A 27565-nucleotide genomic window follows, 5' to 3' on the forward strand; every position below is an offset into this window, starting at 1 on the left:
CTATAAGGGAAAAGAATATGAAGCAGAATATATGTATAACTAAATCACTTTGCTGTGCAGCAGAAATCAAGTATACTTCAATAAAATAAATTTTATAAATATTACATCACCATCATTATTGGTATGAAGAAATAAATCTGTAACAGTGCAATGAAAGCCAATGGGTTTGACATAATACACTATTTGTGTGTGTGTGTGTGTGTGTGTGTGTATAGGATAAAATACAAAATATACAGGATATACAGATAACAATAGGATATTTAGGATAATGAAAATACAACCTCCCTGTAGTCAGGTATCTCTAGTGTCAGACGTTGCTTGTTACCACATCCTTGCAAGCACTTGCAGGTTTCTACAAGGAGATGCAAAAAGCACACAGCTCTCTAGAAATGTCAGCCTTGTCATGTACTGGCATGAGGCAAGAACGCTCTGGAAGAAGAGCCCTTTTGTTTAAAATAGAAACTTTGAAGGAAGCCAAATTAACACATGACAAATTACTGAATAGCCAGTTCTTCTGGAAAGGGGAGGGGGAAAAAAGGCTCTTCATTTCTGAAATGAAAAGGGGAACTGCCAGTACCAAAAATCACGTTTCCTTTTCAGTATCATCCTCCAGCCACGCTTGGCGCTAACCGAGTAGGCGATTTCACTTCATCACCACTTCACAAAAGACTTCCAAATCCACTGCAGCAGGCACGGCAAAATAAAGATGTTAAATACATCCTGGCTGGGAGGGGACTGAAGCACTAGGCTCCATCAAAGGTTTGCAATAATAGGATTCATAAAAAAAAAAAAAAAAGACAGATGGGATTAGAAAATGTTGCAGTGAAGACTCTGGAATGAAATGAGATCACAGCACCAGCCTGTCTTTTGTGAACTGCACAATGATCCCCGAGCCAGATCGGATTAGGAGACCTCGCGACTAGGGGTTCAGAGAGAGGCCTCCCATCCCCGGGCACTTTTGGGGAGAGAAGGCTGAAACGATGCATCAGATTTACAGCTGCAGTGATGAAAATATAGAAGTTTTCACCACCGTGATTCCTTCCAAGGGTGAGTAAAATTGCCCTTGACTGTTTCCTTAATGTGGCTGTTTCGGTCAGAGGGTAAAAGACAGGCACGTGCTGTTTTACTACGTTTACCCTCAGGTCTCTGAGGTCGGATGGCCTCTGTTGTGATGGTGTTTGTGGGTGTTTCTGAAAAGGGGAGGGGGCATGGACGCACATCGGTCATTGAGAAACAATCCATCAAGGGGGAAAGGAGGGCAGTTAAACACTGAATTCAATACTGGCAAAACCCAATATGCTGAGTAAAACTGATAGTGAACCATTGTGTTAGGTAGGAAACAGGGATGAAAATAAAATTCCCAGGGCAGCTGGAGAGAGACTCTTCTCCAGGGAACAAGAGGGTTCCGAATTGAGAAACAGCTGGCTCTAAAGTATGATTTCTCACTGTGCCGTGAAACAGGAGGAGGGAGCCTGCTAGCAGTGGTCCAATGAAGTGGTCCAAGAATGCCCTGACCCAGGCTGGCCTCTGCACAGACCCCAGGGCCGCGCTCCCAAACTTAACCTGGAACTGGCACTGCCAGAGGGTGTGACTTTGTAAAAGCCCTGCTGCTCCGAGGGGAACGGTGTCCAGTCCCAGGCAGGGTTCTGTGGCCCTAGACACTTCCCTCGCCCCACCTGCACGACTCGGCTCTCTGTTCTGCCGCCCCTGCGCTCTCCCTGCAGCCCCTGTCTTGCTGGGAGAGCCCAGGACCCTGGCTTAGCCCCGGGTCTCACTGTCAGACTGAATGAAAAGGGCAGAATGTCTGCTGGTGCAGTGACCCCTCTGTTCAAACAACTCCTTTCTTCTTCCCATATCAGCCATCAACAGGGCCACTGCTGGGGAGCAGGCAGGGACCCAGCCTGGCCACAGAGACAACCAGCAGAACATAAATTCAGCTTTAGACATTTATTGCCAGTTAGTGGGGAAGGAAAAAGAACCGGGGAGTCTGCCCATGTGCTGAAGTTGGGACTGTCTGGAGATTTTGGAAGGTACCTGAAAAGTCAAAGGTGACCCTCTGACCCAGCAGTTCCAGTCCTGTAAATACACATCGATGCTCACAGGGCAAAACTGAAAACAGCCTACATGTTCTAGAAGAGGGGAAGGGGTTAAAGGTGGTGTCACCAGACTCTGGAAGACCCCACAGCAGTCAGCAGGGATGAACTGGGTCTCTGTGTGTGGACACAGGTCCACACCTGGGCCTGAGTTTCCAATCTCGTACAAAAGGAAGAACTAGAACTCATCTCCCAAGGTTAATATGGGGGGAAATGGAGATATAAACAAAACATATAAAGCATCTAGAATAGTACCCAGCAGGTAGGAAGCACCATAAAATACATCACTTACAGAGTGATTTCTATTTTTATTTACAGAAATGAATAACTTGAAAGCATAACATTGAAAGGGAAATAAAGCAGGCTAAAGATTGTTAAATTTGGAAATATGAAACAGTACTATATATTGTTTATACACACATATCTAGAGAAAAGCATTAAAAAAAAACCACAGGCCAGAAAGACACCAAGTTAGTGAGATTAGTAGCTCTGGAGAGGGAGGAAAGTAGAATTAGAGGTAGGTAAAAAGGAGACCAAACCTGCCCTCTTGTTTGCTATTTCTTTTGCATGAGGAGAAAACAAATTGAAAGCAAATACAAAATTGCTAAAATGCCTATTCTCTATAAATGTTTTCCATTTGAAAAAATTTTAAGGGAGAAAATCCTCAAAGCTGAATGGCCCTTTTAAATAAAAAACTTATACAATTCAGGAGGAAAGTCATACTTCACCTGAAGACAGTCATTCAAAACAGGGCCTTTGAATCCATTTGCTTAGCAGGCTCATCAAGAGACCCACCACCACTTGTGTGCTGTGTGACCTTGGACAGGCACTCAACCTCTCTGGGCCCGAGTTTCCAATCTTATAAAAAAGGAAGAACTAGAACTTATTTCCTGAGGTTATTGGCGGTGGGGGGGGGGGGGGGATGGGAATTGAGATATAGAAGACATGTAAAGCATCTAGAACAGTACCTGGCAGGTAGTAAGCACCATTAAATATTGGGTTGGCCAGAAAGTTCATTCAGGGAATTTTTCCATACGATGCTATGGAAAAACCCGAACAAACTTTTTGGCCAAGCCAATGCATCACTTACAATGTAGTTTCTCTCTTTATTCCAGATTTACAGCAATGAATATGCTTAGTCAAAGATAAATACTCAACCCTGAATTTCTTTCTTGCCATTTTTATTCACGGCCACCTCTGGGTATTAAACCAGTCATCAGTATTCATGGCCATGTCACTGCTCAGGAAGCTGTTCTCTGGGAAAGGGATATTTACAGTTTTATATTAGACTGTCAGTGGAAGAAGCCTGCTTCTTCCTACACCTTGTTTTGCCTCCTCTCACCTTCTCCAGAGCCTCAGGCTCTCAGTGGGAGAAGACGGTGCCTGCCAGGTCTTCCTAAGTCACTGCTTATCAGATAGATTCATAACTCTTCGTCCCACTCCCACCTTCCCTGCCTGCAGAAATACAAGTTAGTTTGATTTTCTCTAACAAGGGTTATAGTTCTCCCTGGTGTGTCCTTTCCCAAATGCTCCTGCTTACTATATTCAACATGCAATGAACAAAACATTCACAGAGCAAAATTTCAGAGGCAGAGGCTGTGTTCCACTACCCCAACTGTGTAACCCTAACCCTCAGTATCTACCTATGAAATAGAGTTAATGAAGAGACCCAACCCCACAGAGTTGTTATGAGAAGTGAATAAGAGAAGGAAAGAAGCCGTCCATCACCTACTAAAGGCCAATGTGAGCCATTATCACACCTATGATTGTTTTATATCCCTCTTTCCAACACACACACACACACTGCTGCTGCTGCTGCTAAATCACTTCAGTCATGTCTGACTCTGTGCAACCCCAGAGACGGCAGCCCACCAGTCTCCCCCGTCCCTGGGATTCTCCAGGCAAGAACACTGGAGTGGGTTGCCATTTCCTTCTCCAATGCATGAAAGTGAAAAGTGAAAGTGAAGTTGCTCAGTCGTGTCCGACTCTTAGCGACCCCATGGACTGCAGCCCACCAGTTTCCTCCGTCCATGGCATTTTCCAGGCAAGAGTATTGGAGTGGGGTGCCATTGCCTTCTCTGCACACACACACTGGGTTCAACCTAAATCTACCCATTTTTTTAGCTGAGCCATCTTAATTTCTCACAAAAATATGCCAACAGCAAGTGTTATGGTGTTTAAGTAGTTAAAAGGCACAATACAGAGACCAAGTCTGTAACTAAGTGTGTATTTTCACTTCCCAGAGAGAAGGGGAGCCCTCTAAGGGAAAGATTTCACAGGCACAATTCACAGTAAACATAAAAGATAAAAATCTGTGGTTTTACCAAGAAGTTATACCAGAACTTATTTCCTGAAGCACACTAGTGGGTTTAATTCTAGGGTGAACGGCCTTCAGAATAATTCTCTTGGGAATAAACAACAGTGGAGCAGAGTTGGCAAGGGGAACTGGCAGGAGGAAATGGAGAAAATTCCAGAAAGAGAACTCCTGATAGATGTACAGTCTCCTTCCACCTGCCCTTACCTTGCAGAGAAAGAGAATCTTAATAACTACCACTGAAGCCTGGGAACTCACTCTGCCAGGCACCAGGCTATGGACTTGATAAAGATTAGTCCATTTAATCCTCACTGCAGCCCTTGGAGGTGCTTCCCAGGTGGCTCGGGGATAAAGAATTCCCCTGCCAATGCAGGAGGTTCAGTCCCTGGGATGGGAAGAACCCCTGGAGGAGGAAATGGCAACCCACTCCAGTATTCTTGCCTAGAGAATTCCATAGACAGAGGAGCCTTAGGACCATAGTCCTGGGGTCTCAAAGAGTTAGACACGACTGACCATGCCAGCACACAGCCCTCAGAGGTGGTTCTGAATTCCACACCCATCTTCCAGATGAGGACAGGGAGTGAGGATGAGTCACTGACCCATGGTCACAGAACTGGCAAGTGGTCAAGTTGGGATTCACACCGAAGTGAAAGGAGTGGAGACCCCTGGCTCAACGAATGTCCTGTTCTCCTGGCTTCAGGGCTGCCCTCACTCTTCAGAAAACACCAACAGAGCTCTCACCTGAGCTCTTACCTGACCTCTGACAAGAAGTCATTTCCATTCCAGGCAGGGTAATGACATGGCAGGATTTCACTTCTAAGTCACTCAACATCAATGTGCAAAAGAGATATCCGGATATTTCCACTTCCAACCAAATACACACCTTTTCCCAACCAAGGAACTTTTTATGGCTAATTGACTCTGAGTTTTTTCATTGTGGTAAAATGTACATTATAAAAATTTATCATTTAACCATTTTTAAGTGTTCAGTTCTGCCACATTAAGTACATTCACATTGTTGTCCAAACATCACCACTGTCTCCTGAATTTTTTCATCTTCTCAAACTGATGCTCTGTAGTCATGAAATAATAACCCTCCATTCCATCCTTCCTCCAGTCCGACGTTCATCCATGTTAGAGCAAGTTTCAGAATTTCTTTTTTTTTTTTTTTTAAGGCTGAATGATAGTTCATTGTATGTCTGTGCCACATTGAGTTTATCCATTTGTTAATGACTCACCTTTGGGCTATCATGACTAGTACTGCTCTGAACTTTGGTGCATTTGATCAAGGAACATCTAAAATTGCAGTTGCATCCTTCTCTTCTTCCCATCCCCCCTCTCCTGTGCCCTGCGCCACTCCAGGTACAAACCCTCTAAGTATTGCTACTGTAGCTGCATCAGCCTCAGGAAATGAAAGTCGCTCAGTTGTGACCGACTCTTTGCGACCCCATGGACTATACAGTCCGTGGAATTCTCCAGGCCAACCCAGACATCAAACCCAGGTCTCCCTCATTGGAGGTGGATTCTTCACCAGCTAAGCCACCAAGGAAGCTCTCAGCCTCATAGGTGTTCTCTAAAACAATTCCTTTCTCTCTCTTTGCAGTGACCAGTCCAGCCAGAAGAAGAGTCAAAAGCTCTCAACATCTCTTAACCAAGAATGTAAGAAAACTTCAGTTTTGATCCTTTTTGTTGACTTTCATTTAAAAAGCAATGTCTAGCTTCTTCACATGCCCCACTCCATCCACGCTCTTAACAATCAGAAAGGTTTTCTGTAGCCCAGGTTGCTGCTGTGTTGTCCATTGTCCACTTAATCAAAACAACTGACAAATGTCAACCAGACAACAAAAAGCTCTGAACTGGACTCACTTTTGCATCAGATAGTTTTTGCTTTACATATACATTTTTTGTCTTAAACAAAATCCATGACTGGGTACAGCATCCCTGATCTAGGTGTTCCCATTGTTGGCATTTGTAATATTCCATTTTTTCACTATTATAAATAGCAGTGCAATAAATTTATTTGTACAAAATACTATTGGGGATTAATTCTGTGGTGCATAGGCCTCAAAGTAGAATTAACAAGTAAAAGAAGAGTTTCACCCATCCATCATTGGCATTCCTACTGTGTTAAAATGGACAATATAGCAGTGATTTTTAAAAGATGCTTTCTGCTTACAGTTTTGTCCCATATTACCAGGAATTCTGAACAACTGCCAGGCTTCCAACAATGCTTTTCCATTTACCTCCAACCTCACCAACATTTGGCTTACATGTTTTGGTATTATTTTTTGCTACTTTAATAAGTACATGCATTACCTTAAAATTGGTTTACATGTCTTTAGAGCCTGTGAATTTCTCATTTTACTTATAGATTTCTTTACAAAAGCTTTCAATACATCTTTGTACTTAAAAAGATTTATTTTCAGGGCTAATTGTTCCCTCTTGGTTATACTGGAGTTTCTATTTCTATCACAATTTTTTTGTAGAACACCATTTTGATTTTCTAAGGATCTCAATTTTTAAAATCCTATTCTCCATTTAAAACAAAAACAAAAACTTTTTAAGTGTCCTGGAAATGAGATTAGGTTTCAGTCATTGTTTTATATACATTTATTACTTTTTAAATTTCTAAAGCAGTATGTTCCCATTACAAAATTTCAAACACTAAAAAGATGTAAAGTATAGTATCAGAAAAATCCTGAGAAGCTGAAGAACACCGTGGTTAGGTATGTAGATTAGAGTCAAACTACCTGGTTCTTATCCACTTCCTAGTTTTAAATCTCAGTTCTATCCATTTCTAGCTTTGTGACCTTGGGCAAACAGCCCACCACTCTGGGACTTGACTTTGTTAACATTAAAATGGGGATAATGGGAGAATATGTCCCAAGAACTATTGGAAGGAACAAATGATTTAATATACATGAAGTCCTCAGGCTTTCCTGGTGACTCAGACAGTAAAAGAATCTGCCTGCAATATAGGAGACTGGGGTTCAATCCCTGGGTTGGGGAGATACCCTGGAGAAGAGAATGGGAACCCTCTCCAGTATTCTTGCTTGGAGAATCCCATGGACAGAGTTACAGTTCAGAGGGTCACAAAGAGTTGGACACGACTGAGTGACTAACACTTTCACTTTCTTTCTTTCAAGTTCTCAGTCCAAATCTGACACATACTGAGCATTCAATAAGCACTAGTATTTTAAAGTGAAAATTTCTCATATAACAATATACAGTTATCATGCTTTATTGCTCAATAATATGTTGTTTTGCAGTTTACTTTTTTCACTAAATAAATTTTAAAATCTTTACATACCAATTAACACATACAGACCTTCCCCATTCTTTTTAGAGGCTGTATGACATTGTATGGATGTGCTATAATTTTTCACTCAATCCTAATCTGAAGTTTTATAGATTATTTAACCAAATCATCAATAAACAGGGTTTCTGCATTTTTCCACTAAAATAGTGCCACAAGAAATATTCTTGAATGTATTTTTATGCTCTTCTGCAAATGTTTTTGAGGGTAAATTCATAGATATGAAAATGCTGGGTCATCAAACCAACACCTTATACTTAAATTTACACAATGCTGTATGTCAATTTTTAAAAAGAAAGAAAATGCTCAAAGGATATAAACACTGAAAAAACTTTATGAAGTGAAGTGAAGTCGCTCAGTTGTGTCTGACTCTTTGCGACCCCATAGACTGTAGCCTACCAGGCTCCTCTGTCCATGGGATTTATAGCCATTGCCAAATTCTTAGCAACTGTTCTAAAGTACTTTTACCACAACAGCTAAACCAATACTATATGGCATCAATGTTGTTATTCTTTGACAATCTGATAGGTGAAACTATTTTAATTTGCATTTCTTTAATTATTATCATTTTTCATGGATTTTGATATTTTCCCCTGAGTTAAAAGACATGTCTTTTGCTCACTTTTCTGTTACTTGTATGTCCCTTTTTAAAATGACCTTTGAGAATAGTTTTATATATTAAGAAAGAAAGGGCTTTTGATGGGGGTTTTTGTTGTAAGGCAAGAATTCTTATTTCTCATGATCCCTAAAAAGTTAAGCCCACAATCTAGAAAGAAAAGTGGTCTTTTTTAATAAAATGATTTATTTATGTATTTTTGGTTTCACTGGGTCTTCACTGCTGCACACGGGCTTTCTCTACTTGCAGCGAGCAGAGGCTACTCTCTAGTTGAGGTGCATGTGCTTCTCGTTGTAGTGGCTTCTCTTCTTGCAGAGCATGTGCTCTAGGCCCTCAGGCCTCAGTAGTTGTGGTACCCAGGCTTGGTTGCCCCATGGCATGTGGAATCTTCCTGGACCAGGGATCAAACCCATGTCCCCTGCATTGGCAGGTAGATTCTTAACCCCTGGATTACCAGGGAAGTTCAGAGCTCCTGAGTTTCAAGAAGCAGCAGGTGTCCCCAAAAATGGAAAAGGGAGGGGTTGTCTGTAGGTAATTCTGACTTTGAGAACAGATTCAAGTTTGGCATTACAGATGGTCCCCGACGTATGATGTCTTGACTTTCATGACTGCTGTCTTTACTATGGTGCCAAAATGAAATGCATTTGGAAACCATACTTGAAATTTTGAATTTTGGTTATTTCCTAGGCTAGCGATTCATGGTACAAAATACTTTCTTGTGACACTGGGCAGTGTAGCAAGCCACAGCCTTCCACCAGCCACACAATCACAAGGATAAACAGGATATACTTACAGCCATTCTACATCCAGACAACCATTCTGTTTCTCACTTCCAGTACAGCATTCAACCAATAACATGAGACATTCAATACTTAATTATAAAATAGACTGTGCGAGATGATTTTGCGGAGGTTGATATAAGTATTCTAAGCACATTTAAGGCAGGCTCAGCTGTGATGTCTGGCAGATTAGTTGTATAAAATGCATTTCGACTTATGATATTTTGGGGGTTTTTATCAGGACATAACTCCATTGTAAATTAAGAAATATCTGGACTCTGGATTCATGACTCAGGGAAGATCCTTTGGGAATTAGGAATGTTTGGTTCTCAACCAAGTTCTTGCCTTGAATTCCTATCCATAAACAATGTTTGTGTCTGAATCACTGCTTATACCAATGTCTACTAGCTTTATAAGGACAGAACTGTGATGATAAAATGGAAACTAAATCATACTTTTTAGGAGGTATATAGGGTCCTAGGGAAGAAATTTCTCAAGGGATTCAGAACCTAAACAAAGAAGACAACTCTCCATGGTAGAGGTGAAGCCACACGGGCATGAGGTATAGGAAGCCCCCAAAACATGGAGCACTGCCTCCTGGAACATCCAGTTGACTTCAGCCAGGCTCTAATAACAATGGACTTGAATCTGAGCAAACTCCAGGTGACAATGCAGGACAGGGGAACCTGGTGTGCTGCAGTCCATGGGGTCACAAAGAGTTGGATATGACTTAGTGACTAAACAACATCAAAACTCCATAGAACCAAGCTCTCAGCTTTCCTGGGAATGGAAATTTCTGAGAAAGACTGCTATGTTTATAGTTTATGACTCTCCCTCTCTAAAATATTATTACTTTGAGAAAAAAATGACTCAAGTATATGAATACATATAAAAAAATTGCTTTTGATTTAAAATCAAATAAAACAGAAGTTAGGATCTTGTCTTCAAATATGCAATCTTCCTACAGGTAAGACAGCTTAATAACACTCTCTGGCCTTTGAGCTCTCCTCTGAATTTCTGATTTCCCTTAACTGCCTGACTCATCCTCTGCTCATAAAACTCACATTCAGCCATACATTCAAATTAGAAAAGACAGGGAAGGTCTTTTGCAATTGCTCTTACATACCAGCATTTACGACTTTTCCCTGAAATTCTTATTTGCATCTAGTCTCACCCCTTGGGCTATACCATACCATGTCAGTTTTCTTCCTTTACAAATATCTCTTTCCTCTCTGACTCATTCTTAGTGCCGCAGTTTCTCCCTCTGTGGACCACTCGTAATTTACATCTTCTTCCATAGTCACACACTCTCCCTTCTCTAGACAGTTTTGGTAGTTTTCTCCCCCGCACCCCCTCTGATTCTTAGGCAATGTTATTGACTCTGATGTTGGGAAAGATTGACGGCCAAAGCAGAGGATGAGATGGTGGGATAGCATCACCGACTCAATGGACATGAGTTTCAGCAAACTCTGGGAGATGATGAAGGACAGGGAAGCCTGGCAAGCTACAGTCCATGGGGTCACAAAAAGTTGGACATGACTTAGCGAATGAACAACAACAACAATTGACATTCTGATTATCCTTGATGCTACAGACAACATAAGAGTAGCTTAAAGGAACAGATTTACACTGAAGCGTGGGTCAGTCAGGCCTCTCGGTTCAGTGGAGCCACTGGCACCAAGATTCACAGCCTCTTCATAATAAGCAGTGGCACCACCGCAGGAAAGATGGGAGAATAAGACTGCAAATGTCACTTTCGCCCCAGATTTCAATCTTGTGGAGAAGGGCGGATCTGATTTTTCTTTCTGGTGATCTGATTTTTTCAAAATGCACCATGCAAACAATTTGCACTTGAAAATTCTTACCTGGATGTCAGCACTCCCTTAGGACTCATGAAACCATGGTCTGAACCTTGAAGACACAGGGCTCCCCTTGGCCTCACCCTCCCTGTGTATAAAATTAGAAAGTTGAGCTAGAGCTTTGTTATTGATTCTATCAGTCCCTAATGATGATGATCCTCCATTATCTAGGTCCCACCTGTCTTTATGACTCCCTACCTGCCCCCAAGGTCTCTGACATGAGCCAATCCAAGGAGCATCAACTTACCAGATTATAGCTGTTACTTTCAACAGGCAATTCTCTAACCTAAGAAAGGAAAACCCAACATTAAACACTGGTCTCCTCTTTGCCCCTTCCCCAGTCTCACCCCTGTGCTCAGGTTGCTAAACAGCGTGCTCTCAGATCGGTTTGTTCTAAAACTAGAGGCAGCAAGGAACTTAAATTGGGTCCTTTAGACCAGAGAATAAGCCAGACTGTTGGGAGCCTTCAGAACCAGCTGTCCATTCCCTGGCATAGGCCTAACACACTGTCCCGAGGCCTCTCAGAGCCTCCCAGACTGTGTGGCGTGAGACACAAGCACAAGGCCAGCTGAGAAAGGGAAATCTCCTGAGGTGAGGCCTCTCCTCTTCCCTTTGCTGCGTTGGCATCCTTCAGGGCCAAGAAGATAACCTGCTGAGGGCCAGGGCCCTAGGTTGTGACCTGGGAAGAACCCAGCCTCATCCCCACCCCAGGAAACTTGCATCCAGCGGGGCTCCCTTCCCAATAGCTGAAGCCTCTGCATTCTCTCCCGCCCGCTTCTTCTCCCCCTCTCCCCTCCACAGTGCAGAGAAGGGACTGCAAAGCAGGCCTTTCTTGTTCTTCAAAGGGAACTTTTTTTTTAATTAATTTATTTATTTTGGGCTTCCCTGGTAGCTCAGCTGGTAAAGAATCCACCTGCAATGCAGAAGACCCTGGTTCAATTCCTGGGTGGGGAAGATCCCCTGGAGAAGGGATAGGCTAGCCACTTCAGTATTCTGGGGCTTCCCTGGTGGCTCAGATGGTAAAGAATCCAATTAAATCATTTTAATTGGAGGATACTTACGCTACAATATTATGATGGTTTTTGACATACATCAACATGAATCAGCCACGGGAATCCTTTTCTGATAAGGAAATGCTAGGCTGCCCCCTGGACTTCACAGGCTTTCATGTCCTTACTTCCTCCTTCTACAAAATAGGTTGGAAAACACACGTTTTCACTCCTCATTAGAGGAATGCTGAGAGAAGGAAAGTAAAATCTAAAAAACCTGTGATGAGAGGTCGACAGTCAAAGGTCTTAATGCCAGTAACAGGGCTCACATCTCTCCTGTTTGACCTGGAAGTCCACACTAGGGGGGAACCCATTGCTTCTGTAGGGTCTGTGAGTGCTGCCCCAGGCTTGCTGGAAATCCAGCTTGCTAGAAAAGGCTTGCTAGAAATCCAGCAGAAACACCTCCCTTCTAAACATTTAGCAGTTTATAAACATGTCAACTCAACATACTGTACCCCTCAAACATATACAACTATATGTGTCAATTATGCCTCAATAAAGCCAAGGTGGAAAAGAATATTTAAAATTATTAGGGAAAACCCCCACTTCCAGCAGTGCCTAGAGGAGAAAGGGACCTAGTTTTAAATGGTCCTGAATTATCATCAGCTTTCTCCAAAGGCATAAAATAAATGAGTCTAGTTCCCAAAATGGGCCTGAGAAGATTTAATTTCCTAAGCCAGATATGACTAAATGGGGGATAAATTAATTTTCTAAGCAAAGGACTATTTGTGATAAATGGAAGCAAAGAATGATAGCTCCCCTTCCTCACTGGTAAGGAAACGGACAGCATGAGGGAAGAGCCTGCTGTGTTCTTGAAATCTCTGTGAACGACCAGCAGTGACTGTGCCCCAACCAGCAAGGATGATCCAGAGAATGACCCCATCACATGCAGTCTCAAAGTACCAGACCTGGGGTCTGAATGCCTGTTTGCATGACCCCAAATGGAGATTCATCTTCTTCATCATTAACAATCTGATAGGAGAAAAGACAACTTTGTTTTAATTTACACTTAATTATGGTTGTCCAGCACCTTTCATATTTACTGGCCACTAGTATGTCTATTATCAATTAACAGCTGGTTTCTGGCCCCATTTTTCTACTATTTTTTTCTTTATTGATTGGCAAGAGTTTTATGTACACAGGGATAATTCCCTATCATCTGTAACAAATGCTATACTGGACCATACTCTTGTGTTAGTTTTTTGTATTTTTAACATTCATCTTTGACCTGTCTGATGCTCATTTTGGTATGAGAAATGTGGTCATGAATCCACTTTCCCTAGTGGCCTGATATTTATTGAAGGTCCAAATTTCCTCCACTAAGATAAAATATCACATTATAATATTTAAAATTCAGTCTTATTTGCTTCAGCTTCGACCACAATTGCTTTTTGCAGACAACAGAGGAGAATTCATCAAAGCCTGGACTGTAAGGGCTGAGATAGGTCCACCTCACTCAGATACACCCCATGCCAGGATCACAAACGTGATCACACAAACGTGCCCTCTCAGTATGTCTGTGCAAGGAAGAAGCAAGTGAGCAAGAGAAAGAGTGAATCCAAACTTCAGAGAGGCTGCTGTGTAATGCTGGAGGTTCTAACCTGCTTCACGGGACTGAATGAGCCCACTGTCGTTTGCAGCTGTATATAAAAAATAGGCAAGATAAGACCCAAAAGCTGTCAAGATTCCCTTTGTCACCTCACCCCCAAATTAAGATAAAATATAGCACTATTTGTCTCAAAGTTTTACATTTAAATTATCTCAATAATTTAAATATTTTTATTTTAATTTAAAGGCCCATCTTGGTGAACCCTGATAAAAGTGGTATTCTTCTTACTTTTCCCCAAACAACTATTCAGCAGGTGATCATTAGTGAAAACACTTCAACATGTAGCGCTCTATTCTAGCTTGCCAGAATTTCCACTTATCAGCCACAAGTCACTGAAATTCATGTCACAGCTCCACCAGACACAGGCATTCTGCAAAGTGGAGGAAGGGGGAGTATCCAGGAACCATGCTGGCTCCACTTGCCAACAGCTTCTTTCTTTTTACAACCAGGGTGTCAGGTGGGGCCCAAGTCCTCTCCCTAGGCCTCTCTGATGGAGCATCCAAAAAGCCACAGTCTACATGAACAAGGGCTCCCAGTGAGATGCAAAGGCTGCAAGACCCCAATTTCCAGAGCCATCCCCATTTCAAATTGTTGTTTCTGTGGTTCAGTCCCTCAGTCGCATTCGACCCTTTGCAACCCTGTGGACTGCAGCATGCCAGGCTGCACTGTCCTTCCCTGTCTCCTGGAATTTGCTCAGACTCATGTCCACTGAGTGGGTGACGCCATCCAACCATCTCATCCTCTGTCGCCCCCTTCTCATCCTGCCCTCAATCTTTCCCGAGTCTTTTCCAATGAGTCAGCTCTTTCCATCAGGTGGCCAAAATATTCCTGTCCTGTTGTTAAACCATATTTGGCTCTGAGGCAGGGAGCCAGCCTCTACTGGGGGCCTGATGGCCCAGGCTTCCGACTCTTTGAAGGGACAGCTGGTGGGGAACCCTCAGAAACTCATCTTCCTGCTTCGTGGTACCCCTCGACTTGCTGGAGTTCAATACAACGGCTCACTGTCTCCGGCCAGTCTCCCCCAGGTTTTGTCACTGCTCCCCACAACAGCTCCAGCAGTTCCGTGTTGGCACAAGGTCCCAGGCCTGGTGACTCAGGTCCTTCCTCCTCCCCTCAGGTGGTGATCGAGTCGGACCTCTACGCGCCTCGGCCCCTGGAGCTGTTGCCGCACCGCACCGACCGCCGAGACGGTGAGGGCCGCAGGTCGGGCCGCTTCCAGAACCCGCGGCTGCAGGGTCCCCATCCCGCCAAGACTCCCGCCAGGCCTGGTAGGTGCATCCCGGCTCTGCGGGCCGTGGGGCCTCCCTGAGGGGCAGTGACCCACTTAGAGCGGCCGCCACGGTGTCTGCGTCCTGGCTTGGCTTTGCTCCCACCACGGCGCGGTCCTCCATCAGGCCAGGTGAGCGGTGCACCTGTGGCTGGGGTAAGGCCGCCGCCTTCCGCAGTGCATGCTGGTCCCGCTCTGAATGCACCTGCTCTCGGCCCCACCCACCGCCGCACCACAAAACATTCTGCCTTAAACCACTGGCTTCTGGGTCTGCCTGATGAGCAAAGACGCTCTCCTCTACCACCTAGCTCCAGAGGCAGTCCTGCGGGATTCAGGAGGAGATAAAAATCACTCTATTCTGGGGGAGAGGAAACCAGTGTAGACACGACTCATGAGGTAAAAGAAACTTACTTCATACAGCATTATGCTGTATGTGTGTGTGTGAAATTATACAGACTCATCAACTGCCATCTTAAAATCCCACTATTTTAAATTTGAATGGCTTAAACTATTTCAACAATTTATAAAAAGAATTTAGAGACAAATTTGTTTTGAAAGTTGGAAAGAGTCTTACCTTCCACACTATTTTTAAAAATGGTCCCCGCTCCAGCAGTCAAATAGGAATCTGTGTCTAGCTTGCTGAAGTCTTGATTGTGTTTTGCCTTTAATTCCTGGTTTAGTTTATTTCTGTTATGCCCACAGCCTATAGTTATTCATATTTCTAACTCCATAAATACTCAAAAAGTCTTGGCCGTCCTTTTCAAAGCTTTGGAGTGTCAACTATTTTGTATTTTACAAGAACTGAAATTAGACTCCACCGAGTATGGCTTTTCATCCAACCATCTTCCCTCTTTCCTCCTTCATAGATCTTAGACTAGATCTCTAAAGTTTCTTTGGTCACAAACACTGATCCTGTTTTTACGAGCCTAAGTATGAGAACCCATAAATCAAGCTATATTCTCTAGTTAAGTGATTACATATATATCTTTTTTACAGAAAATGAAAGCATGAGGGAAACCACAATCTGCCTTGCAAATTAAGAGGAGATAATTTTTTTTTCTCTGTCTATATATAAGTGGGTGGGTGGATGGGTGCCTGTTTATAGAAAAAAAGAATACCTTCTCCATAAAATCATAAAATGAATTTACAGCCATGTCGTTCAAACTTTAATGTACCAGAGAATCACCTGGGAATCTTGTTTTTATACAGAGCCTAATTCAAGACTGAGTAGGGCCCCAGATTTTGTTTCTAATAAGCTTCCAGATGATGCTGCCAATGTTGACCCAAGACAACATATTGATGACCAAGGATTTAGAGATAATCTGATGGGTGGTTCTCAAAGGGGTGTCCCAGGAACAGCAGAATCACCTGAGAACTTGCTTGAAATGCAAATTTTGGGTCCCACCCAAGACCTGTTTAGTCAAATTCTGGGGTGGGTTCAGCCATCTGTCTTAACATGCCTGCTCCCCAGTGATTCTATTGGACCCTGAAGGTGGAGGCCCACATATTTCTGCAAGTGCCCCCTGTGGATCTACAGAAGAGGAAATGGAAACTAGCTGACCTTCCGCAGGTCACACTGCTCATTAGCAACAGAACTGAGATTAAATCTCAGGTCTCCTGGTTTCCCAGCTAATTGCCTCTTCCCCTCCAGACAATAATGTCTTCCAACTGTCTAGTTTCAGGGGCTCCTTTTCTCCCTAAGCAGCCTGTGGAAGCCTGGACTGGAGGAGAGAACACTAAGTTATGATATGAGGAGACTCTGCCCGACATGTGACAGTCAGCTCATGCAGGGAATGTGCGAGTCAGGTTAAAAAAAAAAGACTGAGCTGGGCATGGATTCAACTCCCTCAGCTCCCACAATCTGACAGATTCCAGGGGAGCGTGAGAGGGAGGGAGGGTGTCTGAGTCAAAGCCAGGCCCCAGTGCTCTCCCTCGGAAAGGCTGGGCACCGGCCTCAGGCACAAGTCTGCCATCCTTCTGTAAGAAGGACATGTGTTTTGGGGATCTGACATCTGGAGACCCGGTTCTCTCCTGAGCTACAGGAGAAGGCTCCTGGGTTTGCAGCCTTCTCCTGTAGCAGAAATATGCCCTGAGGAAGCTTAGACATAGCAGGACTCTGAAGGCAGAGGCCCAGCTGAGAAACCCTCTCAGCCTGCAGCCTTGAGCAGGTGAACCTTAGGTGCCCAGGAAAGGGGACACCCCACCTCCTGGGCTGGTGGAACCTCTCCAACAAGGTGGCCTCGGACGTCTCACAATCAACTTGTTCAAACGTGATTGTCTTCCACCTTTAAACCTCTCTTCCTTTCTCAGCTGGGATCGCTATCCATCTTCCCAGCAAATCGCTGGGGTATTGACCCCAACCTCCCATCTTGTCCTCCCCCCACCCCTACTCCACCTTACCAACCACTGACAACGTCAGCTCCTACATAGGTCTCGTCTCTTCTAGGTACCAACCTCAGGCTACCTGGGTGAGACTTCCTTCATCCCTGGTGTGTAGCAGCCAACATTGGGCCTCAGCTACCAGGCCCTCTCCCTCCATAAGGCTGCTGGAGGTCCTTCTACAGCAGAATCTGTTATCCCTCTGCATTAAACACTGTGTCCTCTCATCCCCAGCCACCCTCCAGGCCATACCCAAGGCCCTGCAGGACCCAGTTCTCTGCTCCCTCTCCAGGGCCACCTCCTGTGACACTCCTGTCCCGGCCAATCCATACACAGAACAACCCTGAGCTGTGACCACTCATTATATTCTGTTATATCCTGGACTTTCCCTGACACTGTTCTGTGGATTGCCCTCCCTGAGTCTCTCTGCCTGAAAAACTCCTCCCACAATGGGTTAGGGGTTCCCTTGGTCAAGTTTCCCTAGCCCTGCAAGACAACCAAAGAGGTCAGCTTGCCATTCCCTAAGTCATCCCACCCAGCTTCATCATAATTGCTGTGCATCTTTAAAGACTGCATTTCCTCACCTATTATTATGTCTGCCTGTAAGGACTTCCCCAATAGCTTAGTGTTAAAGAATCCACCTGCAATGCAGGAGAGGCAGGAGATGAGGGTTCAATCCCTGGGTCAGGAAGATTCCCCTGGAGGAGGAAATGGCAACCCACTCCAGTATTCTTGCCTGGAGAATCTCATGGACAGAGGAGGCTGGCAAGCTACAGTCTAACAGTCCATGGAGTCACAAAGAGTTAGACATGACTGAGCATAGCACATTGGAGGAGGAGTGAGGATTGTAGTGAGGATTAAATGAGATGATGTTCATGTGTCCTACACTCAGCACAGCACCTGACTCAGTAAATACTGAAAAATACACGCTACTGTCATCACTTATGCCAGAGCATGACACATCGTGGTCTGATCTTGGTAGCCTATGACTACATTTCATTGGCATTGAGATGTTTTCCTTGGGGTCATGGGCGTGTTCTCTATGCTATAGTCTGATAGGATGGGGCTCTGCCAGGAACATCTGCCCCAGGAGGGACTCCATCAAAGGCCAGCTTCCCTCGCGCCCATCACTAGCTACTCAGCTCAACACCTGGATTCCCAGAAGCATGGGCCTCAGAAATGAAGGCACAGAAAGAAGGCTCCCACTTATACATCTCAGGCCAGTGTCTCAGGACACTGATAACCTCCAAACCTCCCACGTTATGAGGAAGGCTCATTTTCACAGAGGTGCATTCAAGAGCGCAGGTTAAATGTTTCTCCCAGCTGTAAAGAGTTAACTCCTGATAATGTCATGTGATATGACTCCTTAGGAAGGAAGGAGGAGCTAAAGGCACTGGGGTCCTCTGGGGACCTACTACAGGCAGACCCTGTACTGAACACCTTCACACATGTGATCTTGTTAAATCTTAGTTCTAGCCCCCTGAAGAGTGCCAGTAAATATTTTTGAATATTTACTGTGTCGGGCGATGTGCTGAGTGTAAGACACATAAACATTGTCTCATTTAATGCAGATGACCCGCTCGACAGTCGCCCCAATCCTGACCCTAGTTTGCCACTCAGTAAAAAGGCCCTTAGAAATTCCTACATTTGTGATTTGATTCGCTAACAATATAATTCATGCAGAACCAGAAGAGCACCACCGAGTAACATCCCCTCCGTTCAACTTTGCAGTGGGGACGTCAGAACCCAAATCAGCAAATCTGTGTGGGAATCGAACATATGGCAAAGCTTTGGTAAGTAATCTAGCCTGGTTAGCTGTATCTTCCAGGCTTTAAACATCTCGCCCTATCTGTGCCATGAAGGGAGAACAAGTGTCCTTTGTTCCAGGCCTGGGGATCATTAGAAAATTGCAGCTGAGGGTTCTTTGTTCCTAAAGCCTGTCAACTAGCGGTACACCACTGGCTGCTGCCCTCTTTCTTGCCAGATATTCAGCTCTTAGGCAAACAGAAGGTATTACCTAGCAGACATCTCACACAGGGCGGGGGAGGCAGTTTCTGTGGTATGTCCCCGCTGGGTGGAGGTGCCTGGCCAATTGCCAGAGGCAGCTATAGGGGTAAAGAGATGCAAAGGTCTCGAGTTCAGTGAAAGCACAAAACACCATCATCTCAGAGGGAACCCTCAACCGCCTCCCCCGGGAGCACTGAGGCAAGTGTCATCCACTGGGGTTGCCCGAGATGACTCCAATTGACCAAGGTTTTATATTTTCCCCTGGCTCTGTCATGGTATGCAGGCTGCCCAGGAGAGGGTGACCTTGGGCGAGGTGGCTCGTGGCGGCCAAGGACACCTGAAGAAGCCAAAAGCCACCTGCGGCGCACCCACCCCTAGTTGGATGGTTTGTCCTTTCCTGAAGGGGGATCACATAGTGCGTGTCTGGGTCTAGCTCAGTGTCACCCCGTGAAAACACATCTCCCTCATCATCTTCCGGGCAGGAACGTGGGTACCCTCAGGGTCAGCAGAGAAAGGGTGAAGTGGTGGCTGAAGGAGAGGTCAGCTTGGGCGTTCTGGACTCTGTGGGCATCAGATCTCAAGACTCATGCATCATGAGAACTAGAACAGACTGGAGAGAATGTCTCAGCCATCTGCTCGTCTTTATGGAACAGACTGGGCAGAGATGTGAGTGCTTTGCTCCTGGTATGGACAGGAAATCTAATTCAATTATTTCATTTGGGTCATCCCTGTATTAGGAAAATTGCCCAAAGGGCAGCGATGGGACAATCAAGAGCTCCCTGCCTCAACCCGGTACCCAGGGGCAACCCAGGGTGGTTTGGCTGTTGCCACAAAGTGAAGGTTGTCAGGCTTGACAGCTTGAACCACTGCCCTCAGCGAGCCCTGGCTAAGGGGAAGAGGGCAGTCCATCACGTTGGATTATCTTGCCCCCACCCTTGGAGAGGTAGCTGCAGTCGGGAAGTCAGAGAGAGAGGGGATGGGACAGGGTGGTGATGGAGATGTAACCACAACAGAGGGGCAGCAAGAGGGCAAAGCGGCAGCATGACTGACCCTTTCCTCTGGGCCTGAGACTTTGGGGCTAGGGTCCTGCAGCTCTTCAGAGGCCCATTATCCCAGGGTGGGGAGAGCAATTCAGAGCCCACACAGTCAAATCTGATTGGACTCTAATATGCGCTGGAGGAAACAGGATGGAGGACAGAGAGGAAAGAAGTGATTTTCTGGCCACTGGCACAACCAGAGGGACAGCTCCCAAGAGGCCACAAGGTGGCACAGTGGCTCTGCCCACAACCCTGGGCCAGGCCGGAGAGCAGGGGAAGGTGGATCCTGGTGTCCTTGACCTGGAATTTTCCAGCAATTCCAGGAATGTAGTGACCTTAAGCCTTCCCTGGGGCTTGGGGTGGAGGAGCAAAGGGGAGATCCACTGACTGAACAAACTCTGGACCTGGCCCTGCTCAGGCCCCCAGTTCCTTCTCAACTCAGTACATGTTTCTTGAGCACTCACCACCTCCTTTAAGAGGAGAGCCAGCAAAGGGTTAAGTCCCAGACCCTGATCCAGGCCAATCCATTCCTGGGGAGACTGCACAAGCAGAGGAAACAGAAGCGTAAAGACACGGAATTGGTGGGTTGCCAAAACATGACACACAGGGATTCAGTGCTGTGAGGACAAGCGACGCAGATAAGTCAACTTGGGCACCACCCTAAGGGAAGACTTCTTGGAGGAAGTGGCCTTGAAGGGCAGGCAGAGATGAGGCTCAATCCAGAGAGTGAAGGAAAGGTTGGGTGAGGATGCAGATTTGTGGGTGAGCATTAGAAAAGGCAGGACCAGCCCCTCTGGGACATGTAGGGGGAACAGAAGCAGATAAGGGGGAGTCCTGTTTTGAGGAGCCTTAAAGAGCAGCAGATAAAAAAATCTGCCTGCAATGCAGGAGACTCGGGTTCCATCCCTCAGTCAGGAAGATCCCCTGCAGAAGGAAATGGCAACCCACTCCAGTATTTTTGCTTGAAAAATCCCATGTACAGAGGAGCCTGGCAGGTTGCAGTCCATGGGATGACAAAAGAGTCAGACATGAAAGAGCTACTAAGCACACATGCATGAAGCAGGGGACAGAGCTGACTCAGTCCACCCTCAGTGGGGAGACCCTGCGAATCTGGGAGAGGCCTGGGGTGTGGGGCAGGTCTGGTGGGAAACAAGGAGATCCTGTCCCGGGTGACTGGCCCTGAGGCTCAGTGGAGGAGAATGTCACTGCTCTTGGCCACATTTCCAAGTGAGAACCTGCAGGATTTGACAACAAAGTGGACACAGATCATGGGGGAATTAGGGGGACAGAGGCCTCAGGCTGGAATAAGTTGCTCACTTTCACGTTTCTCTAGGTGAGTGGTTACCAAAGTGGGGTCTGGGGACCAGCAGCAGTTGAGAACTTGTTAGAAAGGCAGCTTCTCAGGCCAACATCAGACCTACTGAGTCAGAAGCGAGGGTGGGTCCAGTGCTGCATTGAATGCCCCCCTAGGGAAGCCTAGGGCCCACGGCGGAGTGAGGTCCATTGCCCTAGGTTGATGCCAGTTCAGCAGCTTAGCCAATCAATGCCCTTGCCAATGGCTCCAGCCAGTGCGGGAACTGGGGACAGGGCAACAACCTCACTCTCCCTTCTCACAACCCAGATGCCTCCAGTGGCCCGGATCTCCGTGAAAGCCCCCACGGTCCTGGAGGCGGCAGCCCCGGGCTCGGAGAATGTAGCTGTGCTGACCAGAGGGTAAGTGCTGTGCCTCCAGCAAGCTCCCAGGGGTTCCCCACCTGCTCCCATCCTGTGCAGAAGAGTAACAGGTGGCCTGGCTGACCAATCCCGGAGAGATGCTATAACAAAATCCCTGCCAGCCATAAACGACCTTCTAATGAGGGCTATAATCCCGGGTCTCTGTAGCACTTCGTTGACTATTTCACTAGGATTAAGCTCAAGTGTTTTTGATGGTTTCTACTTTATTACCGCCACTCTTTAGACCTGGAGAAGTGTCATTTGGGAGGAATTTTGGTCAATTAAGTAAATTAATCACAGGGCATGGAGAAGGAACTGGCAACCCATGCCAGTATTTTTGCCTGGAGAATCCCATGGACAGAGAATCCTGGTGGGCCACAGTCCATGGGGTCTCAAAGAGTCCAACACAACTGAGCGACTAACACACACACACACACACATACACAATCACAGGCCATACGCAGAGGCTCCTGAAATGCCTCACACATTAGGTTCAGGGCCCCTGCCCAGGTAAGTACATAAGATACAAAGGTTTCAACCAAATTTATGACCTGCATGTTACTATTAAGGTTTCCCTGGTGACTGAGTGGTAAAGAATCTGCTGGCCAATGCAGGAGACAAGGATTCGATATCTGAATTAGAAAGATCCCCTGGAGAAGGAAGTGGCAACCTACTCCAGTATTCTTGCCTGGGCAGGCCCATGGACAGAGGAGCCTGGCGGGCTGTAGTCCATGGGGCTGCGAGAGTGAACAAGATTGAGTGACAAAACTACAACAACAACATTACTATCAACTCTGCTCATGAACCAGCAGCTAGAATAGCCGGAGCAATACCCACACCCCCAAGGACCACCCCACTGCCTTCAACGGAACACTAAGAAGATAGCCACACCCCCACTACAATCCTCCAGACTTGGAGGGAGCAGGAAAGTGGCTTCAGGGATGACAAAGAGTGTGGGCTCTTGACTCAGTTCTGCCTGTGTGGCTGGCACTGCTGCTGACTTGCTGTGACTTCAGACAAGTTATTCAGACCTCTGTGTCCTCATTTCTTTAAAAACAAAACCAAAAAATGGGGATGATTATAACCTCTCGAGGGGTTATTGTGAGAACTGGATGAGATAATGTGTGGAGACCTTGCACCAACGATTGCATCATTTTTCAGGAACGCGAATGGGAACGACACATGCCTGGGCACATGTGACATGCTCATAGATGAGGGACCATGGGCTATCATATCAGCCCAAGGGGTGCACACCTTAAAAGCTGAGGGAGTTAAAGGAGGACCAGGCCAGTGTGAAGCCCTTTTAGATGAAAGAATGCAGTCTAGAACAAACAATAAAAACCAATTAATCGACATATTGAGAGGTGATGAGAGAAAAGTATGATTTCTTTCTCTTTTTTTGCCACACCTCAAGGCATGTGGGAGTTTGGTTCCCCAACCAGGGATAGAACCCACAGCCGCTGCATTGGAAGCACAGGGTCTTAGCCACTGGACCACCAGAGAAGTCCCCAAAGTATAGTTTCAATTGCATTAAGTTCTGGTAGCAAGTTGTTCTGAGCAGGTAAGGCTGCTGCTGATGGATGCAGCAAACAGCAAACATGGACCCCCTCAAGAAATGAGCCATTTGCCTCTACTGCAAAGCATTCTTCTAAATGGCCCCTTTGTCCCTGAGTGTAGATATTCTCATGTCATTTTTTCCCTGGACCCTGGCTATAGAAAAGAAAACAAAGGCCACTTCTTTCACTAAAGGAGAGCAAGTGAGGAGGAAAATGAATGTTTATTGAGGTCAACAATGTGCCGGATGCTTTATATAGTCTTATTTCCCTCCTCACAAAACCCCCAAGAGTTAGATAAAATTATCTCCATTCTACACGTGAGGAAACTGAGGGTGGCCGAGGTCAAGTCACTGAGGTCATAGAGTAAGTGGTAGCCAGATTCAGCCCCAGGGCTGATTCACTTTCAAGAGCTGACGCTTGGTAACGTCTGACCTTTCCAGCAAAATCGTTCAGGTTGAGGGGTGGGGCAGGGGTGGGAGAGTAGAGTTTGGAACAAGAGCAGAACTTAAGATCCATGCGCCGGTGGACCCAGGTCCACCTCCTTCCCTTCTACATGCAAGGACCCCCTGGGGTAGGGTGAGGGGTGTCATTTCTGCGTGAGGCCCACAGTGACCTTCCACGTGGTCACAGGTCATAAGGGCCCAGGAGGATCAGGGGCTTCAGCTACACTTGTCGGGGGGCAACAGTTAACAGGCTCAGCAGAATGACCACTCTCCCTGCCCACCTCGGCTTTTCTGTAGATCCAGACACCTCAAGAAGATGACTGAAGAATTTCCAACCCTCCCCCAGGGAGCAGAAGCCTCCCTCCCGCTAACAGGAAGTGCTCCCTGCGGTATGCCCAGCATCCTCCGGAAAATGTGGACCAGGCACAAGAAGAAGTCTGAGTATGTGGGAGCTACCAACAGCGCCTTCGAGGCTGACTAAAGATGACACCCACCCCTGCACTGGCCCCAGTTCACTGCACAAGGGGAGGAAACTTCCGGATTGGAACTGAGCCACATACTCACCTCTGCTAGTAGCTGGCCCACGTGCCATCACCCTCCAATACTAACTCATCATCCCGGCTGAGGACATGGGACAGAAACCTCCCTCGAAGGCAAAAGGAAACTGTTCCCTTCTTCGAATTGATAAAGCCGTTGGTGTCAAAGTGACTTTGGGAGGTCATCAAGTTTATATCCCTATGTTTAAGTAAAATGGCACCAAAATCAAACCCACTTTCCCAACCCATTTTAAAGACCTCCAAGGAATCAAGCAGACAATTCCTCAGTCTTTCTTGGGAGTTGTTCTAATTTCTGGTATAAATGGAAGAGTTTGATATTTGAGGCACTTGTAAACACACTGGTTCTCACTGTTCCTGTTACTGTATTTATTTCATCTTGATGAGGTATGATTTTTAGTGACAAAGCACTTTATGTATTTACTTAGTAGTTCTAATATCTAATATCTTGAGGGTATCGTCAAGATCAGTTTTGATGATCATTTGGCATGATTGCATGAATTCTCTATTCTTTTACATGTGATTTTTCTATAGAAAAACATGATTTAAAATTTTGAATGCTAATCTTTTCTGAAATGGCACAGTCTAGTGAAATTAATAACACCTTGCTTGGGTATGATTATTTTAGCTTTTTAAAGTGTTCTCCCATCCATCACCTCTTACATTCACAAAATTCCTGTTAAAGAAAGCACAAGTATTCCCAGTCTACAGATGGGAAAGCTGGGGCCTTAAGAGTGTATGGAACTACATACCAGATACTAAATACAGGTCCTCATCCTCTGTACTAGACTGCTTGCTTTGCTTATTTTAGCAGCTGATTTAAGAATATGTCTCTGGGGGCAGTCTTTGAAAGAAGCAATTTGACAAAGTTAGAACCAGTACATGATATAAATGAAATGCATCATTATGTATAACACTGAACAAGAAGAGATTCTTGTTTTTGTAGGTTGAAAATAATTATCAATTTCATAGGTTCAACCTAATATATAATATGCTTTCCTTCTTTTAATGGAAATATCATCAGTTCTATTATCAATGTCAATAGCCTTAAAACAATAACATGATTATGACAGCTACCATTTATTATATGCCTACTGTGTGCTAGGTGCTATTCTGAGCACTTCACATACATTATCCCAATCTTCCTATCAACTCTGAGTAGGTGGCCTTCCCCATTTAGTAGACACAGCTTTAAAGCAGTTAAATGACTAGTCTGAAGGCACCCAACCCATAGCTGGCATCACGGGTTCAATGCCTATGCTGTATCTACTCCTTTCTACAGAATATTCAGAACATAGAGAAGATCCAAGACTAGTAAATAAACTTCATCTCAAATGCTAATGACTGGCACAGGCTGCGTGGAGTGCTGTGTGGGGCTGGAATCTGAGATGAAGGAATGTAGTGATCAATTGGTAATGTCTGCCTGTGGAGCTGATTAATGGGACGTGTCTTGTATATTTGTCATCTGTGGCCTCAAGTCTGCTTCCAGAAGGTTTGTTTTCTAATTCAGAAGCTTAAACTAACCCAACTCATTTAACAAAACTAGCGACTCCATGGTGAAATTTAGTCTGAGACCAGGTTGGAAATTGCCATTTCTTAACACAAAGGAAACTTTTGCCAACATCACTGGTCTCAGACACAACAGTTATTCACATGCAGCTGTTTCATGGGCACGTGTTGCTTTTTGCTCTGGGAATTACCTGCTTCCATATCTCCAGGTGAAATGTCAGACAACATGGCGAAAGAGGCCTGGGCTTTCACTTTGCTGACCTCTGCTCTTCAACTGTTGTTTTAGACTGAACACCCAGTCCTCCCAACAGAACATAACCTGGAGATGTGGACATCAAGGGCTCTTTCAGTAAGGGCCACAGTGGACTGTGTACTATTCTTACAGTGAACAGATGAAGGGGCCCGGAACAAAGATAGGGAGGGAACAGGTGATTCACACTGGACCTGTCAGACTATCCTACAACTATTTAACTTATTTACTTTACAACTGATGTCCTCTATTTATATGTGGCAGCTGGAGATGTATGTAGGATGGAGCTTATTTATTTTTCATTTTAAAATTTCATGAAGTGTTTGCCTTGTGTAGAACATTTTCATTGGCCAATTCAAATAAAAATAAAGTGTGCTTTGTTTGTGACATTAATAAATGCCCACAAAAGTATGCCTGGGGCTTCTTCACTGGATGGGAGTGGGCTTTCACAAAAGGAAAGAATTATGTATTTGGACCTCATTGCTCCTTTACCTAAATGAAAAGGATTGCAAGAAAGGACCCAGTATGCTCTTTCCATCCAGAGACAATGTCTGGTTTTAATATTATAGCCCTGCCCAGCAGTCAGCACCAGGCTCATTTCTGCCCAGCCCTGGCCTGGCCTGACCTGGGCTCTCAGGGTTCACTCGCCTCGCTGAAATGCTGCCCCCAGTCCCCACCACAAACCCCAGGGGGCCCAGTGGCCATCGCTCTGTGCCCACCTCCTGGGGGCCTTCCTGGCGACCGCCCCCTTGACTCACGTCACTGCCACTTGCCGGAGAACGCCCAGCCTGGCTCCAGATGGCTGTCCGGGAATGCTGGAGCCTGGAGACCTCTGGAGCCAGAGGCAACAGGGATTCCAAGACATTTAGGGTAATAAAATAGCCTGTGTTAGGACCAAGTCCAGTCGCATACTTCGGTTCTTACTTGTGTGCTCTCTGTGGCAGCCCCTCCCCCACCCGGCCCCTAGAGCAGGCAGATGGGCAGTGGGTAGGAAAGGCAGCCACAGCCAAAGTCTGCTTGGAAAAGGAATCATGAGACATGCTGTCTGTAAGTTGGCAGAGACCTCGGACACGCACGGAAAAGCACAGATGAAAAGAACTCTCCTAGGGATTAGGATAGCATTTTAGTTTTCTCTTTCTTTTAAGAACATCAGCCTCTTAAAAGAGAGGTTTGTGGTGAAGGCATGGCCACGGTACAGGGGGAGAGAGAGTTCAT

The 27565-nt window shown here is 45.5% G+C and overlaps 1 protein-coding gene across 2 annotated transcripts; it reads left to right on the top strand.

The window, feature by feature from the left end:
• Positions 1-569: 569 nt before the first annotated feature.
• On the top strand, positions 570-26761 carry VXN (vexin). Of its 2 annotated transcripts, XM_042254265.2 has the most exons (7): positions 570-1047; positions 6011-6066; positions 14753-14903; positions 19013-19074; positions 19771-19954; positions 21947-22038; positions 24335-26761. In XM_042254265.2, exons 1-7 carry the CDS (start codon positions 981-983, stop codon positions 24359-24361), a joined length of 639 nt encoding a protein of 212 aa, XP_042110199.1. In that variant the 5' UTR covers positions 570-980; the 3' UTR covers positions 24362-26761. The 2 variants fall into 2 exon arrangements, with proteins under 2 accessions (XP_042110199.1, XP_014953277.2); XM_015097791.4 differs by lacking the exon at positions 19771-19954.
• Positions 26762-27565: the final 804 nt, after the last annotated feature.

Source organism: Ovis aries, chromosome 9, assembly GCF_016772045.2.
Source record: "Ovis aries strain OAR_USU_Benz2616 breed Rambouillet chromosome 9, ARS-UI_Ramb_v3.0, whole genome shotgun sequence".
NCBI classification, from domain to species: Eukaryota; Metazoa; Chordata; class Mammalia; order Artiodactyla; family Bovidae; genus Ovis; species Ovis aries.

Bases quoted from the DNA above. Each gene is read 5' to 3' on its own strand.
- VXN (XM_042254265.2), top strand. From the start codon at position 981: ATGCATCAGATTTACAGCTGCAGTGATGAAAATATAGAAGTTTTCACC. The intron at 6,067-14,752 runs GTAAGAAAACTT...TCCTCCCCTCAG, and splicing joins AACATCTCTTAACCAAGAAT to GTGGTGATCGAGTCGGACCT. The intron at 19,075-19,770 runs GTAAGTAATCTA...TCTTCCGGGCAG, and splicing joins GAACATATGGCAAAGCTTTG to GAACGTGGGTACCCTCAGGG.